Source organism: Malania oleifera, chromosome 7 (assembly GCF_029873635.1).
Source record: "Malania oleifera isolate guangnan ecotype guangnan chromosome 7, ASM2987363v1, whole genome shotgun sequence".
NCBI lineage: Eukaryota > Viridiplantae > Streptophyta > Magnoliopsida > Santalales > Ximeniaceae > Malania > Malania oleifera.
The window spans coordinates 1,889,685-1,909,255 of NC_080423.1; the positions used below are offsets into that span (position 1 = coordinate 1,889,685).

A 19,571-nucleotide genomic window follows, 5' to 3' on the forward strand; every position below is an offset into this window, starting at 1 on the left:
AGTTGATCTACCAAGAGAAAAGACAATTGTAGGGTGCAAATGGGTGTTTACAGTCAAGTATAAATCTAATGGTTCTCTAGAACCGTATAAAGCTCAATTGTTTGCCAAGGGATTCACTCAGACCTATGGCATTGATTACTTGGAGACATTTGCCCCAGTCGCAAAGCTAAACTTTGTAAGAGTTCTTTTGTCACTTGCAGCTAATCGTGACTGGCCTCTGCAACAGTTAGACGTAAAAAATGCATTTCTTAATGGAGACTTGGAGGAGGAAGTGTACATGGATGCACCTCCAGGATTTGGTGAAAAGTTTGGCACAAAGTTGTGTAAACTGAAGAAGTCCTTATATGGGTTAAAACAGTCACCAAGAGCCTGGTTTGAGAAATTCACTCAGTTTGTTAAAAGTCAGGGGTATACTCAAGGGCAAGGTGTTCATATGATGTTTATAAGACATTCACAAGATGGGAAGATAGCAATACTGATTATGTATGTAGACGATATAATTCTCAATGAAGATGACATACTTGAGATGAACCGATTGAAGACTTCGCTCTCATCAACATTTCAAATCAAGAACTTAGGATCTCTGAGGTATTTCCTTGGAATGGAGGTTGCTCGGTCGAAGAAACGGATTGTTGTCTCCCAACAGAAGTATGTCCTTGACCTCCTTAAGGAGACTCGGATGAGCGATTGTAGGCCAGCGAACACTCCAATAGATCCCAATCAGAAACTTGGGGATGACAAGGAAGGTGATCCAATAAATACAACTCTGTATCAAAAGTTGCTGGGAAAGTTAATTTACTTATCACATACACGGCTCGATATTGCTTTTGTTGTGAGTTTGGTAAGCCAGTTTATGCATTCACCCTACGAGAAACACATTGAAGCAGTTTATCGAATTCTCAGATACTTGAAAAGTACACCAAGCAAGGGTTAACTCTTCTAGAAGACCACACAAAAGAACATAGAGGCATACACTGATGCAAATTGGGCAGGATCAGTTATTGACAGAAGATACACGTCTGGATACTATACTTATGTCTGGGGATATATGGTCACATGGCAAAACAAGAAACAGAATATGGTTGCAAGGAGCAGTGGTGAGGTAGAATATAGGGCTATGGCTAACGGAGTTTGTGAGATGTTATGGCTGAAGAGAATTCTTGAAGAGCTGCGGATGCCGATGAACATGCCGATGAAGTTGTATTGCGACAACAAAGCTACCATAAGTATTGCTCAAAATCCAGTACAACATGATCGCACGAAGCATGTAGAGATTAACAGATACTTCATAAAAGAGAAGATTGATAGTCGACCTATTTGCATGCCTTTTGTTCCTACTACTCAACAAATAGCCAATATCTTCACTAAAAGACTTTTCAGACCTAGTTTTGAGCTCTTTGTAAGCAAGTTGGGCATGATAGATATCCACGCTCCAACTTGAGAGGGGTGTCGGATTTCAAGGGAATAAATTAGGAAATTCTATTTTTAAAAATCTAAAATTACCATTTCAGTTTCTAGTAGTTTCAGCTTCTTGTTTTCTAGCCTAGAGATCTGCTGATTTGATTTGTTGATTTTGTGGTGATTTGGCTTGCTGATTTTGTGGCCTTCCTCTACTATTTATCTTGTAATCGTGTCTCTTGAAATTCAATAAGAATGGTTATTCTTCTTCTAAAAAATCCTTCTGAAGGAAATTTTTAAGGAAAACAGAGATAAAACGAAATTAGTACAAGTCAATCACCAAAGATTAAGAAAAATAAATCAATAAACAAATAATACAACAAAGCTTTCTAATTCCGCTGAATATCTATTAAGTGCAGTCCTTTAAAATCCCTAAAATAGAAGCCCCCAAAGGTGCAAGCAAAACTATCACATCTCAAAGCAAACCCACAGGCAAATATTGACCCTTTAATATATGACCATTGCTCTCCAACCAAACACACCAAATCGCAACAACAACAACACACCTCCACGGAATCCTAAAAAAAAATACAACGTTATCGAAAGAATCTAGCAAACTGACTACTCTACAAAACAATTCAAGTCTTTTACACATGATCCACCCAACAAGGACGTTGGTGTCTTCTGGTAGCGGTGGTTTGTCAGACCCTTGATTAACTTGACATTGCCAAGGCATGTGGTGTTGTCAACTCATGTACCAAGGCAGTGGCACGAGATGGTCTATCTTAGATTATCTTGACATTCAGTGAATTGACAATCTATGTGGCTAAGGAGGGAGCACATAGAGGCTAAGTTGTTTACTCAACATGGTCAAAGATGGAGATGGTTGGTGCCATGGTCTTTGACAAGGTTGCTATAGTAGATGGTTTCAGTTAAGATGATCATATGCTTACCTACGGTATATGTCAAGTTCCTCATTGACATAGGGTGCTCATTTGTGCGTGAGATAAGTCATGGTTAAGGGAAAATCATACATGATACAAGGTGTTGACCCACAATTTGTGTCTAGTGTCAATGACAAAGGTTGCAATGTTGACATGTTGACTAGACAAGGCAAGTACTCGACAATTTTCCTTAAAGGGACTAGCATGCAGGCTTGTCTAAAGGGATAACACATGGATTGACATATGGCAATATTTCTAGCCATATAATTGTAGACATAGTCCGTTATGCCTTGTTGGCAAATGTTGGTTGCATCCAGGCTAACCTACGTAGTTGGGGTTCTAAACTGCTAACCCTAGACAATTAGGGGTGTCAACAGCAAAGATGACATGTGGGCGGCATGGGACACTAGAGGGAATTCATGCATGGTGTTACTACACATGTGATGAGTGTACATTCCTTATCTTTGAATAAGGTTGGGAGGTGTTGCTCCTGTAAACATTGCTACCTTGTGTATGTCATTCTCTTGCTACACAATTACAATACTTAACCAATGAATTTCATTATGTGTATCATTGGCTTCAACAAGTGAGACTAGGTGCCTTCTCAATGTCAATGTATGTTGTGAACCTTTAGACGCTATGACACCTACCATGGTTTAAATAGAATCTTCAATTTTATTATTCCTATAGAAAGTACTATTTACTTGTATTTGTTTATCGTTCCAATTCAAAACCTACCAGCGTGAATTAATTGCATGGCAAATACTTGAAAAATGTTATCAAAACAATTAAATAAATAAACAGCATGAATGGAGCTTGTGTTACATACGTTACATCCGATTGCCGACAAGTATGTGGAGTTAGTTTTTCACTAATACCATCCACAATAACTGATGGCTCACCAATTCTAACATCTTTAAACCTACATAAACAAAGAAACAGATTCACAAGCATCTGAGATTAATAAAAATAAAGGCAATTTGTAACATTTTAAACCAAAACTAATAATCATTAACTCTCAACAAATAAAAGAAGGCTTTTTTATGCCTCATGATATTTTCCAATAAACTTCGAGGTGATAAATATAGGCAATCACCAAAAAAATGGGCACTATAGTTAAAATGGCTCCCAATTCAACAAGGATATGATACAAGATTATTGCTATTTTGCCTTCAAACATCATGAATAAAGCAACAAAGCAATTCAAATTCCAAAATATCGAAACAAAACCCAAATAATAGTTCAAATCTCACCTGAGGTAAATACTTGGATCGCTACTAGCCGTTATTCGATCATTGGCACGTACAATCTTCTTTATTTGGGTATTAACGAAATAATTAAATGAATCTAAATGTTGCTTCACCAACCCTCTCACCTATGGCTCCAAAGAAATAAAAAATCCATAACAATCATATACTCTGTTTCCATCAAAATAATAGTGCCAAAATGCCAAGGGCAACTTTCAGAATCAATCAAGCAACTTTTAATTCAAAATTTGAATATTACAAAGAGTGCTCGGGAATCAAAAACAACCTTTAAACTTGGAAGTGACTTTCAAATCTAAAAGGCAGTTACTAATTCCACAACGATTTTTACTTTTCTTTTTTTTGTGAAGATCAAAGGTCACCTTGTAACTTGAACTTGTCAAACACGCCAATGAATTTTTGACGGCATAACAGCCAGTAAACATCTTAAGCAAAACTATCTGAGAGAACACCTTTATACATTCAAAATGTAAACACTAGTAGTAGTAGCAGTAGCAGTAGCAGAACTGATAGTGATAGTGGTAGTAATAGTGATACATTAGCATTAATAGTGATAGACGTAGTAGCAGTAAACAATCATACCTTCAAGAACTCAGGAAGAAGTTGGAACTTATCAACAGCAGATTTCACCGGAGAAGTGAGAAATTGCATGTCGATTGTCGATTTCTTGCTGGAAGAGGACCTTTACATGGCGAAAGAATAAAAAGAATGTACACAAAATGTAAATCAGAAATTGGAAATCACGCCAAAACCCTGGAATTATAATCATGCATCGCAAAATTACTTCGTTTATTTTAAATTAAAAAAAAAAATCAATTGGCACCTATTTTTGTCCTCGACAACAGGATCAGCAAGGACCGTCATGATTGATTCTAGCTACTCCGAAAAAGAGTTCCGTATCAGTGTCGAGTTATTTGGTGCGAATGAAGAGAGAGTTGGCTGCCAGACTACGCAAAGACGGAGAGAAGCAAGGGGAGGCGGCTTGCGAACACTTTAGGGGAGGGAGTTTGGAAGAGACGGAGGGAAAGGATTTTGTCCCTGTTTGGTTGGGAGAGGCTTTAGAAGACCAAATTAATTGAGAACGAGAGGAGTAGAAAAATAACGTGGTTCAAGAATTAATAAAAAAATAAATAGAGATTAGTAGAAAAATAAAGGAAGATGAGATCAAATTTTTACGTGGAATCGAATGTGTCTACTCCAAGGCCGATGGAATCAAATCTTTACTATCATGGTAGGAATTATAATATAATATAGAATCAATCTTGTATAAAATATCTCTGCCTTCTCTTTATCCCTTCTTCACTTTATTTCTCATTTTCTCTTAACCTCACTGTATGTCTAATTATATAGAAGCATCAAATGTGTGTCTCAAATGAGAATGGGAGGGTATCCTTTTATAAGGTAATATGGATAGTTAAGCATTTATTGGGGAAAAAATTTATAGGGTAAAATGATGGGTGACATACACTTTATTAGTACAAACATATGGGATAGGTTCGCATAAACATGGATTAGTGCAGATATATGAGGCAAGTTCATAGTTGACATGAGAGACATCCATCTAAATTTCATAACATTCTCCCTTTGATGTCACCCATATATTAACTCATTCTATTAAGATCTTTAAAATGTCTAATTCCGTTAAGATGAACAAATTTCTTGAATGTTATAGTAGGTAAAACTCTGGTGCACAAATCTGTTAGATTATCACTTGATCGGATCTGCTGAACATTTATATCACCGTTCTTCTAGAGTTAATGTATATAGACAAATTTTGGAGAGATATACTTTGTTCTGTCACCTTTTATATATTGTCATCTTAATTGAGCTATATATGCAACAATATCTTCATATAAAACTGTTGGAATATCCCTAACTGATTGAAGACCACAATTCGTTTGGATATAAGAAATCATTTATCTGAACCACACGCATTCTCTACTAACTTCATAGATAGATCGTATTTCAGAATATTGGGAGGATATTGCTGTAATCGTCTGCTTTACTCTCAAATAGCATTGAATGTGTTTAATTTCATTCTAATGTTGTCGAGTAGGAGCAGAGTTATATCTTACTAGTAGATTTACAGCAAATGCAATCTTGGGTCTTGTACACTTTGTCAAATACATCAGAGAGCCGACAACACTTAAATATGGTACTTCATAACTAAATAATTCCTACCCCTCATCACGAGGCTTAAATATGGTATTTCAGGACCAAGTAATTCCTCCCCTCATCATGAGATTGAAATTGATATTTCTTAACATAATCACACCATCATTAAAGATCCCAAATAATGAATTTTATCTGTATAAAATTTTCTTAATACCTCTTTGGTATATTTAGATTGATGAACAAGAATCATGTCATTTACATGTTCAATCTGTAGGCCAAGACAATATTTTGTTTTTCCCAAATCTTTCATCTCAAATTTCGCTATTAAATAATTAGCATCTTTAGTGAACTCTTCAAGAGTCCCAACCAAATTCAAATCATTAACATAAACAGTAATTATAGCAAATTTGGATTCTGATTTTTAATAAAAACACATAGAAATATTGGATAATTTATGAAACCATTTTTCACAAGGTACTCAATTGATTGTACCACATGCGTCTAGATTACTTTAATCCATATAAGGAACGTTGGAGTTTAACTAAACATAAATTTATAGATTTTGCTTCAGGCAAATTAAATCCTTTAGAGATTTTTCATATAAATTTCTCTATCCAACGATCCATGTTGTTACTACGTCCATATAATGCATGCTCAGTCATTCAGCGACCACTAGCGTAATTAAGAATCTGAAAGTGATTCCATCCATTACGGGAAAATATGTCTCCTCATAATCAATTTTGGGTTTCTACGAGAAACCTTGTGTCACAAGCCTTGTTTTATATCAAGTAATTTCATTAATTTCATTTCGCTTGCACACAACTACTCATTTGTATCTAATAGGTTGGACATCTTTTGGTGTCTAAACTATGAGTCCAAAAACTTTTATTTTTGATAGAAAGTTTAATTCTAATGTGATAGCCTTTTTCCATTTTGGCCAATCACTTTTATACTGACATTCATTAACAGATTTAGGTTTAGGATCCTCACTTCTTGTGGTAATGTCATTACTTTTGGTAATGTCATCATTACTTCCCGTAATGTCATTATTACTTCTGGTAATGTTACCATTACTTCTAGTAATGTCAGTAGCTACTACATATGCAAATGTGTTGTTGACAACAACTTTATTTCTATTTCATAATTATCTTGTGTAACGAATTGACATCTCATTATTATTTTCATGTACCTGTCCCTTTTCTAAGGATGTCTCTTCAGGAGGTTCCATGATAGGGATTTCATTTTCAGGAGAAACGAGATTGTGAATTTCGAATTGATTATCCACCTTTGTAACCTCTTTTAAAGTGTTTACAAATTTTAATTTTCTCTTTTTAGGAGTTTTATCTTTTGCACCAATAGGCTTTCCACGCTTAACTTGTGGTTTTGGTTCATTAGCCGATTGTTGTCATTCAAGTACATCAATACGTGTTGGAATATTTTCAGCAAGTATATGAAATTTTAGTATGACCTTAGTGTGATGACCGACTTAATTTCCACATAAATTTTTTTTCCATATTATGAAATCACAAAACTCAACTCAGCAGATCATAATCCACCTGGACCCGTGGGTACCAGGGATACATTAGCACACATAACGGAAGCCTAAGCAGCAGGAAACATACAATCACAATATTATAAATACAAAAACATCCATCACATTACCATAAATACCAGAGTCACTATATCCACTGTATTTCAGTATATACATCCCAAAAACAAGATCTAGGGTCATTTTCCACAAAATCCAACTGTCTCTACTAAAACTTACCCTTCAAAGAGGGCAGACAAACAGTACTATATCAGCGGGGCTTGTCTTGTTCTCTTATCAAGGGCTCTTGAAAAGTTTATAAATTTTTTGGGCAAGACATCTCTTAGTAAGGGAAATAAACTAATATCAGTGTGTGGTAACATGAGTATTCCGTGTTATACATATATCGTATAGAAACATATTTAACAATTGTTATGTCACATATGGGAAAACATATATATCATCATAACATGGCAGAACATAATGCATTTTCATAATCATATTTCATCTCATAAAATATAATACAAAAATATTCTTAGTAGGTTAGATGGTTGTTGTCATGTATTACCCCCACATGACTAGGTTGTGTGACCCGAAGGCGGGACCTAACAATGGTTGGCCGACCACTGCCAAGTCAAAAGTACAGTCTGTAAGTCTGATAGGTCTGCCTGACCTGGTCTATACACCAGGGGCGCTCACACACTTCTTAAAAACCACATCGACCATCAAATCTCACACCACTCCGTACAGCGTCGTTAACACAAATATCATGATCACGATGACCATGGACACATAGCAACAGTACCGTGCAAGTGCTAGCCCAGACTAAGCCAACTAGGTTTTGATATCGTATAACATATACTGAAACTGTGATACATAGATATTTCATATCATTAATTATCAAATCAATCATATCATTTTGCATATATATATATATATATATGTGTGTGTGTGTGCGTGTGTGTGTGTGTGTGTGTATCATGAAAGTCATTGGCCCGTACGACGGTATTACACATTTTACCATAGCTCGGTCTGTACATTGGCAAATCATATCATAGCACAACCCATACGCTAGAAAATCACATCCATAACTCATCCCGTACGCCGAAAAATCATATACATAACTCAGCTCGTACGCTGGCAAATCACATCCATAGCACAACTCGTACGCCTGCCGAATATATCCATAGCTCAGCTCGTACGCTGGCAAATCATACACATAGCTCGACCTGTATGCCGACAAACATATATAAAAATCTAGGCCCGTACGCCGGTTTTCCATTATAAAAATCCGTATCATAATCACATTTCCAGAAAACAGTATTTCATAACAATTTCTACTCATGCCACACTAAACAGGTTTTTCATATATTCAACATGCCATCATTTTCAACAGTGTTTTCTTAAATATAAATCATATATATAGACATATTTACTTTCCTAAAATCAAATGCTATATATGCATACATTTTCTTAAAAGAACTAGCTTAATTTATCCGCTTACCTGATTCCTGAAAAACTCATAAGAAAATCTGTCTCGCACCCGCAGGGTTCCCAACTCAACACCCTGGAAACAGCATTCCTTAAAACTAAAGTTCAATATTTCTACGCGTATATCACTTCCTACAACTTTCAATTAACCAAATACTGAGTAGAAAGCCTTACCCTAGATTGGGGATGGTTTCCAACTCAGCCCCACCGACGATCCGCTCTGGTAGACTTGTAGAGAACTTTCTCAGGAACGTTGTGCTGGCTTTAGATCGTCAAACCGGCAGAAATCCTACCCAAAATCTTAGTGAGAAGGAGGAGAAACTGTGTGAGGAGAGAGAGAGAGAGATTCGGTGCGGGAAAATGAAGTGAAAATCACATTTAACCCTATTTATACTGCGGGATTCGTCTACGAGTCCTATAGAAAGTTCGTCGACGAACTTCAACCCTCGTCGACAAATGTCAGGCTTCCAAAAATCCTCTCTCGGTATCTTCTTATCGACAAATCCTAACCTCGTAGACAAGCTCCTGTTATACCCTCGTCGACAAGGAGCTGAAAAATTCCTCGGGATTATCCTTCCAAAATGCAACGTCGTCTTCGCGTTCGTCTACGAAGTCGACTGCCTCCTTCTGTTTCCGGTTTCCATTTCCTTTTCTTTTTATTATTTAAATGTCATTATTCTTTGGGTTGTTACACCTTAGTATCTACAAAAGAATCCGATAATTGATTTGTAATCCCTTGCAAATGTATAATCTTTTGAACTTCAAGTTCACTATGATTTGTGTAAAAATCTAAATGAGTTAAACTCATGACATTCTATGTGATTTCATGTTGTGCTTCATGCACTAATTTTTCTTCCCGAAATGTAAGGAATACTATTTCATTAAAATGACAATTAATTTTCTTTGAAAACAAGCAGTACACATGAAATCAGTTGATAAAAAAATCTTCTGGCTTTTTAGTGGATAGCCATGTGAATTTTCAATGATTTTTCACATCGTTAGATCTTCAGGAAGTCCAAGGCGATTAGGTCAAAATGTAAATAACTTTGGGTCATTACACTTCTAATGCAAGACATTATATGATTTTACTGTTGCTTTTAATATTTGGATAATGCAGTCCAAAAGATAAAGTTGTCAATTTTTCTAAAATACGTTTCTTCACATAAATAATAGAAGTAAAATAAATAAATAATGTACTACCTTCATTTGTAGTTTCAATGTGATATCATTGATTTTCCCGCTTCTAAGGGGTCATCCTTCTTCTAGGGGATCGTAACCTCATGTCTAGGTGCCAGTGATTATTTCAATCACAGCCACAACCATGCCCACGACCATACCTTTGACCTTGTCCTCAACCAAAAAATGTTTTCATATTCACTTCAGGGAATAGGGTCAAACTAGTTTGACGAGTTTGGTAATATTTTATCAAAAATTATTTTGCTAAGTAACAAAAATACATGATATGAATTCAAAAATTTTACTAAATTTCTTAATCCCTATATTGCTACTGCGGGAATGGGATGGAAAGTAGTAAAAGTCTTTTCAAGCATATCTTCATCAATAATATCTTCACCACACAATTTTAGCTTCGAGCTAATTTAATGTAGAACTGAATTATAATTACTCATTGTTTTAAAATCTTGCAACTTCAAGTGCAACCATTCATATCGAGCTTTTGGTAAAATCTGATGGTCAAATAAGTGGGTTTTTGATAGTGAGGTATTCAGTCTTTAATTTTTCCTCTAATTATAAAGATAACAATTATGAGAGATAAGAATTATTAATTAGATGGGGAGCTAAATATAAAATAAAAAGGCAAATACATTCAAGCTCCTGCATGATTATATATATAATAATATATAATATTTTCTTAATAAGTAGCCCACTCCATGCACCTTCCACGCATCATCATATATATATGCGTAAGGAAGATCATGACTTTTACGCAATCCTGTAGGGATGCAGTATTTCCATCTAAAATAATATTTCTTAATTTCATTACATTTAGATGAATTTTGACATCAAGAATATACGATATACAAGTATTGTATTTTGATGTCAAGTAGGACAAATTTAATTTTACTTATGTTTGACATGTAAATAAATTAATAATAAGGCAATTTGTAAAAACAAAATGTAAAAACTGAAATAAAACTACGACAATAATATAATATTATTTTCACCCTTCTAGGGTTACTTAAATATGTTTCTTCATGAACATTATTTTACTTTTCTCAATTTGTACTCTTCAGGAGTATGATCCCAATTTATAATATTAAATTAGGTAATAATTTAACATTTCTTCCGAAGGTTAAATATACTATCTCATCTGAAGGATAAACGTTTCACCTCATCAGGAGGTCGAATTTAAACACCTCTTTGAGAGGTTAAAAATATGCCCTCTTCAAGAGGTAAATATTTCATATTTATTTTAGAGATTAAATATATAGACGGGAAATTTAAATATATAGCATCTTTTATGGAGATTAAATATATAGCCTCTTCATGATGACTATCTCTTCGAAATATTAAATATGTAGACGAGAGATTTAAAAATATTGCCTTTTCAGGAAGTCTATCTCTTCAAGAGATTATATATATATATACGAAAGATTTAAATATATATTGTCTTTTCAAGAGGACTATCCTTTCGGGAGATTTATATATATGTAGGTTATACAGGAATAAAACTGACCATTAAGGCAATATTGATAAACAGAAATAAAACCGTCCATTAAGGTTGTAACGACTTGAAATTTCCATCCATATTTTTTCTATATTAATATATAATTTCCAATACCTTGCATGAGCATAACTAACATCATCACAACCCAAAGTGGGACTGTGGTATCCTGTGCATTTCATATAACACCTAAGCAGCATAAGTACATACATATCCAACATATTCCAAAATACAATACCAGAGTACTATATACCTAACTGTACACATACACACATATACATAACATTTCCCAAAATTTCCAAAATACTGTGGGCACCACAGACCAACCCAAAACTCACCCCAAAAACTATGCCGACTCTACACCACCTCTACCTCTGAGCTGACCCTGCTCGACTCTCAGGATTACCTGAAATGTTTAATAATGTTGGGGTGAGACATCTCTCAGTAAGGAGAAACATGTTATTACCAGTGTGTGGCATATGAGTTAGTTGGCAGCATATCACTTAATCCATATGTATACTATATATATACATATGTGTGTGTGTGTATATATATATATATATATATAGAAAAAAACATTTGTATAATAACACATGCTTATGTCATTTAGAATATGAACATTTTTGAGTTATCTATTCAAAAGTACTTCTATCTATAATAAGTAATATTTGCTTTCCGTGTGCACTATACATAACCATATGTCTGTAAACTTCCCCCTAGATGACTATATGTCATGACTTACCCCCTTATGACTAGGTTATGCGGCCCGTAGGAGAGGCTAAACACTGGTTGGTCCTCCAGTGCAAGTCTAACTACATGCATATCTAGATGCCTATAGCACGAAAGACCCGCTCCACCTGGTCCAGACACCAGGGAGCTCACAACTCTAACTAAGGGCAATATCGGTTGTACCATACTCTATTTGAGACGTATGATTGCACTGTCTATACTGTATCGCAACGGTATTGTGCTCTGTAAACTGTTGTATTCCATCAGGATTTGATACTGTATAACAATATTTCTATATAAATCTAACTGTTTTACCATGATTCTGTCTTTCTATAATAACCATGATTCTGTATCAACTATATAGTCATGACGTTATAATAATTGTATATCTATATATTCTGTAGCTGTAATTCTATATTTTGTATGTCATGGCTCTATGCTCTGTATGAATTGTATTTCTGTATATCATGGTTTTATAAAATTCTATATAATCATGGTTCTGTATATTTATGTATAATCATGGTAATAAAACATTGCAGAATCAACTCTGTAAAATACTGTACAATCTTGTTCTGAAATATACTATGTAATCGTAATTCTATAACATACTGTATATGTAACACCCAGTGTAATGACCTGCTTCCTATTGTTACTTTTATATACATATATATACTGAAATTTACAATGCTCTAATACCAAACTGTAACGACCTGCTACATTTTCTATTATTAATATAACAATCAAGCTAAGCAGTGAGAAACTAAAATTATATAATCAAAACCTTATGCAAATATAATACAATAATGTACAATACCAGAGTGCTAACATACTCCCACAGAATAAACACACAGCTATAACTCAAAAAACATAGCTCATCTGAGACTAGAACTATAACAGGAAAACCTTCCCCAAAATACTCACACTAACAACAGGCAGTACAGAAACCCCTCTATCTGCAAGCCTAATCTGCTCGTTTCGCTGGATCACCTGAAAAATATAAGTTAAATGGGATGAGGCGACACTCAGTAAGAAGAAACATGCTATTACTAGGATGTTGCAAGTGAGTCCTATGCTTAGAAATTCTGATTTAAGAAAATACCATAATTAATTAAATCTGAAGAAAACTCAAATGTCTATTATAGTATATCATACACCTATATTGTTTAACATAATCTAGTTTTTCTAAATAATCTCCTCATAATACTTCTAAATATCTAAGTAGGAGTAATTTTCTAAAAAATATGATCATACATATATAATAAAACTGAGAAAAATTCCCTGGATGGATAATTGAAGTCATGAATTAACCCCTCATGACAAGGTTGTGCGGCCTGAAGGCGGGACCTAACCTTGCTGGCTGACCAGGGTAAGTCAACTGAACTTCGACAGTCAGATCGGACCCCTTAACCCATATCTAATGGGGATCCTGTCCACGACATAGGCATGATCGACTTCTGAATACCACCTATTATCTGAATAGGGGTTGCACTCTGAACTGAATATAGCTACGGTATCGTGCTTTGCTGCTGAATATGGTCCATCAAGGTCTGATACTATATACATAACTAATATCTCTAAAATACTATTTTTTACCATTATTTTGCAATAACTAAAATAACCATAACATTATATATTCTAAGTTGAATAAACTATAATAACTGGATATTTGATAAGTCTGCATAACTGAATAACTGAATTTTCTGATTAACTGTATTAACTGAACGTTATGGTTTGAAATGGCTATATCATAATATTTTGAGAAATACTATAAAATACGAGTTTCTGTGTGTGTGCTGGAAGTCATGGTATTCTGAAAATTATGGAAACCTTGTACTGGCTAATAATAAACTCATACCACATAATTAAACATTAATATTAGCAGGCTATAAAACTGCATAAATAATTTGAATTTTGATTTGCTAAAAAACATATAATTTATACTGAATCAAAACAGGTTTGCCTAGCATAGCATATTTCCCTTACTTGATTTAGCTAAAATCCTCCTACTGCATCGGGTCCTACACCCGCAAGGCTTCCCACTCAACACCTTGGAAACCATATATCCTAGAAAAAATGTCACTATTTCTACATCTACAGCATTTCCTACAACTGATGAAAAACCAAATTTCAACGAAAAGGCCTTACCCTGAATTTGGGATGAAAGCCAACTTCGTCCCAACAACGATCTGCTCCCTCAGACTTAGGGAGAACTTCCTCAGGAGCGCCGTGGTGGCCTCAGATCGTCGATCCAATGAACCATGGGGCCGAAATCAAAAATAGATGGAGGAGGAGCCGTAGAGGAAGAGAAGAGAGAAAGTTCCACTGAATTTCTGCGAAAAAATCCTTGTTTAACACTATTTATACTGCGGCCTTCGTTGACGAGTCACGTCATCTCGTCGACGAGGTCACGAAGAAGGTTCTTCGATGAACATCATCCCCTCGTCGATGAATTTCAGAATTTAGAAAACAGCCTCTCGGTATCTTCTCGTCGACGAAACATACCCCCAGGAGCGTCGTGGTGGCTTTAGATCATCAATCCGGCAAACGACGAGGCCGAAATTGAAGAGAGATGGAGGAGGAGCTGTAGGGAGAGAGAATAGAGAAAGTTCTGCCGAATTTTTGCGTAAAAATCCTCGTTTAACACTATTTATACTGCGACCTTCATCGACGAGCCACGTCATCTCGTTAAGAAGGTCATGAAGAAGGTTCGTCGACGAACACCATCTCCTCGTCAACAAATTTCATAATTTAGAAAACAATCTCTTGTATCTTCTCATTGACAAAACATACCCTCGTCGACGATACCCTATGTTATCCTCATCGACGAATCCCCTGTATTCGTCAACAAGTCCTTGATTAAGTTCCTGGGTTATTAAACCCAAAGTGCAACGTGGTCGACGAACGCGAAGCGTTCATCGACGAAGTCGGCTACCTCCCTCTGTTACTTTTTCCCATTTCCCTCTTTTTTTATCATTTAAATACCATTATTCTTCGGGTTGTTACACCCCGACCCTTTACGTGGGCTCAGAGTTCTACTAATCCATTCATTTACCTGATAATCTACATTCTAATATCTTGTACGTAGAGAAAAATATAAATATAATCTCCACAAATATAATACCCGAGTTTACTATTTCTACTTATAATCCAAAATAACTATTCATCACTTGCATTCTCGCATATACACATATCTCCAAAAACATTCATTATTCACAAACACCATATATTTCACAACCATCCATATCTTAGGAGACTTAAAACATAAAACATAAAACATAACTTACGTACAACCCAAAATATTAGTTAAGTATATACCCTTTCTTTTCTATATCCCAAAATTGCTACAAACACCTCGAGCTCTCTAAGCTTGATCTCGTGGAGGTCGTAAAAAAGATAAGTTCATATTCGAGTGAGACACTTCTCAGTAAGGGAAGAAATAATATATTAAAACAGCGTGTGACTAATATGAGGTTTGTAAATAACATAAGTATACATTTTCATCATTTGCAAATCATTAGCATATATTATGAAATCATTTCCTGTTCCTAATCAAACACATGTACGACATTTTACCCACGAGATTACCCAAGGATAGCGGTGATTACCCGCACATACAAGTAGCACCCCTTTGCTCTAATACTTTAGGTAACCCAAAAGTCACAACTGAAGCATACTAGAGCACTAACCTTACTCAATAAGCCCCTAGGTAGTGATGTAATCTCGTACTCACACAATTCATATAAAGGTTTACCAGCAAAGGCCCTAACAATAAGGAAATCTACCTGTCCATACAAATAGCTTCCCTCTGCCCTAGCACATTATGCAGCCTAGTGCCACATTTGATACTTACTAGGGCACTCGCCTTTCTCAGCAAGCACTCGGGAAAAAATTTGTCCCGCCCAAACGTAACACGTTATACTAGCATATATACTGATAATACCATAATACATTATTCTGTCTATCGTTATCCTGTAATTCTTAACTGTTCATGTTCTTAACTTAACCATTTCATAGCATTTCACTTTACGTGGCTCATTCCATTTCATATTGTTCGCATTTCATATTTCCTTATCATTCTCATTGTCTTTTAATTACAACAACTCCATTTTGGCCATTATTTCTACAGCTCCCTTTTGGCTGTCATTAACATGATCTACAGTTCCCTTTTGGCTGTCATGAGCATAATCCACAACACTCTTTTGGCTGTCATAAACGTGATCCACAACTCTCTTTTGGCTGTTGTAAACATGATTTACATTAACAAACACATGCAACATATTTCATATAACTTTTCATTCTAGTGCATTTCCTACATTACATGCATCTCATACATATAACATAATCCCATACAAGGTTCAATTTACTCATGCCACACTATTTAGCAGTAAAATTCATATATATGTATTCCCCATAAAGTAAGTCAACCTGCATTTAATATTCATATACTCAAAATATACGTTTCTTATCTTACATAATTATCCTGAAAATATCTTTCACTTTCATCAGTTTATTTTTGCATATACGTATCTAATAAACAAACCTAAGCTCGAAAAACATAATTTAAATGGTTGGCATTTTAAACCCATACCGAAACATATACACGTATATACAACACAATCCAGTTTCCATTAAATTCATAAAAATTATGGTTTAATATATATTTTTTCCCTTACCTAGTTTCTAGAACTACGCCAATAGGAACCCCGAAAAGTTACCTGCAGCGCTCGCCCGAGTCCTGAATAAAAAATCCTAATTCCATTAAATCAACCCTAAATAAAATACTATTTTAATCTTTCTTAGACTCATAAATTCCAAATAAATAATTATACCCTCAAATATAACCAATTTACTTAATTTTCCAACTCTCACTTTCGCTTTGGAGTGGAGCCTAGGAAACCTGAATTGGAAATTTACTCCCACCAAAGTGATGACGATTGTGACAAAGACCCCGTGCTAGTGCTCAATCATTGATTTAACAACAAATTTAAGGAAAATTTGAGAAAATGGGGAAAAGTTACCTTACCCTAGAAATGGTACATACGCCGCTCCCACGACAAATCCGGTCCGGTAGAAATGTCGGTGGCGGAGCTAGGAACCCAGCGATACCTTCTGTTTCCCGATCAACCAAATATCCACCGAGAAATGAGGAGAGAGAGAGAGAGAGAATAACGGAGGGAGGCAACAAGAGAGCTGCGCCCAGCTCTCTGTTCTGCAACAAACTTCCTTCTTCAAGAAGTTTCTTTAATATATATCATATAATATGTTATATTATATCCTAACATATATATATATATATATTACTAATATTCTATTATATTATATTATTTAATTAATAATATTTATTAAATTATTAAATTTAAGTCTTATTTATTTTAATTTATTAATTTATTTTTTTATTATTTATTTGGGATCAGTACATTCTCCCATCCTAAAAAGAATTTCGTCCTCAAAATTTGTTACCTAATCTTTCATTTCCATAATTATACGATTTACTATACCTCATACAATTCAATAAATATATCTCTCAAATAAATTTTTGCATCATAAATAATTAAATAAAATCATTATTATCTTAAACATAAATTCGTACCTACCCCCTTGGCTTTATATGTCTCATTCGAGACCATCGTATAAACACGTGTTGGTCCACCCCTGCCTAGTGGTATCTGTTGTTTCCCCCGATCCTAGTTCTATGCAGGTACAATAGGTAGCAATTCCGAACAGTTTCTCTTAATATGTCGTAATTTACCACACCTGTAACAATTAGGAGTCTCAAACCAGCACTCGCCCATATGCCTTTTATTACATCTCTAGCATACAGGGTAGGATTGATTACCCTGATAATCAGAACCCACTGCATCTTTCCCTTTCTTCCCTGACCCCTGACTGACTTCAGCCTGAAAACTGGATGGTGCAGGTCTCTTCTTCTGCTCTGAAGGCTTTGTACTATTTCAGATGCTCTTTTCCAGCACCGAAATCTTATCAACTAAATCTAAGAAATTCTGAACTTGAAACCAGACCACCAATTCCTAGATTCTTCACCTGAGACCCTTTTCAAACTTCCTGGCCTTCCTTGCCTCATCCGGGATCAAGAATGGAGCAAAACGTGAATTCCACAAATTTTTCCACATACTCCACAACCGTCATATTCTTCTGGGTCAAATCAGTGAACTCCTTAATCTTTTCATCTCTAACAGATGAAGGAAAATATCTATCAAAGAATAGCTTCTTGAATCTTTCCCACGTTAGAGCTATCTTTACTAGTCTCTGTTCCTCTAGTAGCTTCATAGAAAGCCACTACCGTTTTGCTTCTTCGATCATCTTAAAGGCAACATAACGCACCTTGTGCTCGTTCGTGCAGTCGAGTACAATCATGATCTTCTCTATTTCCTGTACCCAATTCTTTGCAGCTATCGGATTAGGTCCTCCTGTGAAGGCCGGAGGGTTCAACCTCATAAATTCCTTGATGCCACTACCCTTATCTTTAGTTGGGCAGTTTTGTTCTCTAGAATCCTTTCTCATTTATGCCCTGACTTGTCGGGCTATTCCCCTCAACATCTTAGAGGTATTAATATCCTCTTCACTAGAAGTGTCTAAATCACTCCTTCCTTTAGCCTCTACGTCTTCATCTCCCGGATCCATCCTGAAAATAGGACAGAAAAGATATAAGAACCTCATATCATAATCCCAAGAACACAATTATATAATTTAAATCTAATATACATATGAGTTCTCCATATAAGGACTTGTCTCACAGCTTAAAAACAAAATCATCTAAGGTTTACCGTGGCTTTTCTGAGGTCGTCAACTGCTTCGGAAAAATCATAGGAAATCGTCGATATATTTATGCATCTAAACTACAAAACAAAATCCTATACTTCCTTACAACAGACCTACTTCTCAACACCTAACCTAACCTATCCATCTAGCATCCTTATCCTAATTGTTTCCTATACTCTGGTATAAATCATCTCTAACCTAATACTTTAACATTTTCATATCTAGACGATGTGAAATTAATCACACTTCCGGCTGGAAACTTGCTCTGATATCATCTATAACACCTCGACCCTCTACGTGGGCCCAGTGTACTACTAATCCATTTATTTACCTGATAAGCCACATTCTAATATCATGTACGCAGCGAAAAACATAAATATAACCTCCACAAATATAATACCAGAGTTTGCTATTTCTATCTATAATCCAAAATAACTATTCATCACCTGCATTCTCATATATACACATATCTTCAAAAACATTTAGTATTGACAAATACTAGTATATTTCACAACCATCCATATCTCAGATGTAGTAACCCAAAAAATAAAAAATGGTTAAAATAATTAGATTAAAATAAAAAATAAAATAACAAATAAACAAATAAAAGGAATAGTATGAAAAAAAATAAAAATGAA

General features: G+C 35.2%; 1 protein-coding gene across 3 annotated transcripts in view; it reads right to left on the bottom strand.

Moving 5' to 3' along the window:
- Nucleotides 1–4,633, bottom strand: part of LOC131159997 (DNA-directed RNA polymerase III subunit 2) — a 130,364-nt gene extending 125,731 nt beyond the window's left edge. For 2 of the 3 annotated variants that reach the window (XR_009137907.1, XM_058115266.1), the window contains exons 1-4: nt 4,431–4,633; nt 4,190–4,289; nt 3,596–3,717; nt 3,172–3,264 (exon numbers count right to left, since the gene is read on the bottom strand). Coding sequence is in view for 1 of the 3 variants with exons in the window: in XM_058115266.1 (XP_057971249.1) it covers nt 3,172–3,264; nt 3,596–3,717; nt 4,190–4,289; nt 4,431–4,471 (356 nt within the window). In the remaining 2 variants the exon portion in view is untranslated. Of the gene's footprint in view, nt 1–3,171; nt 3,265–3,595; nt 3,718–4,189; nt 4,290–4,430 lie in introns of those variants that run through there. The other variant, XM_058115267.1, reaches the window with a different exon arrangement.
- Nucleotides 4,634–19,571: the final 14,938 nt, after the last annotated feature.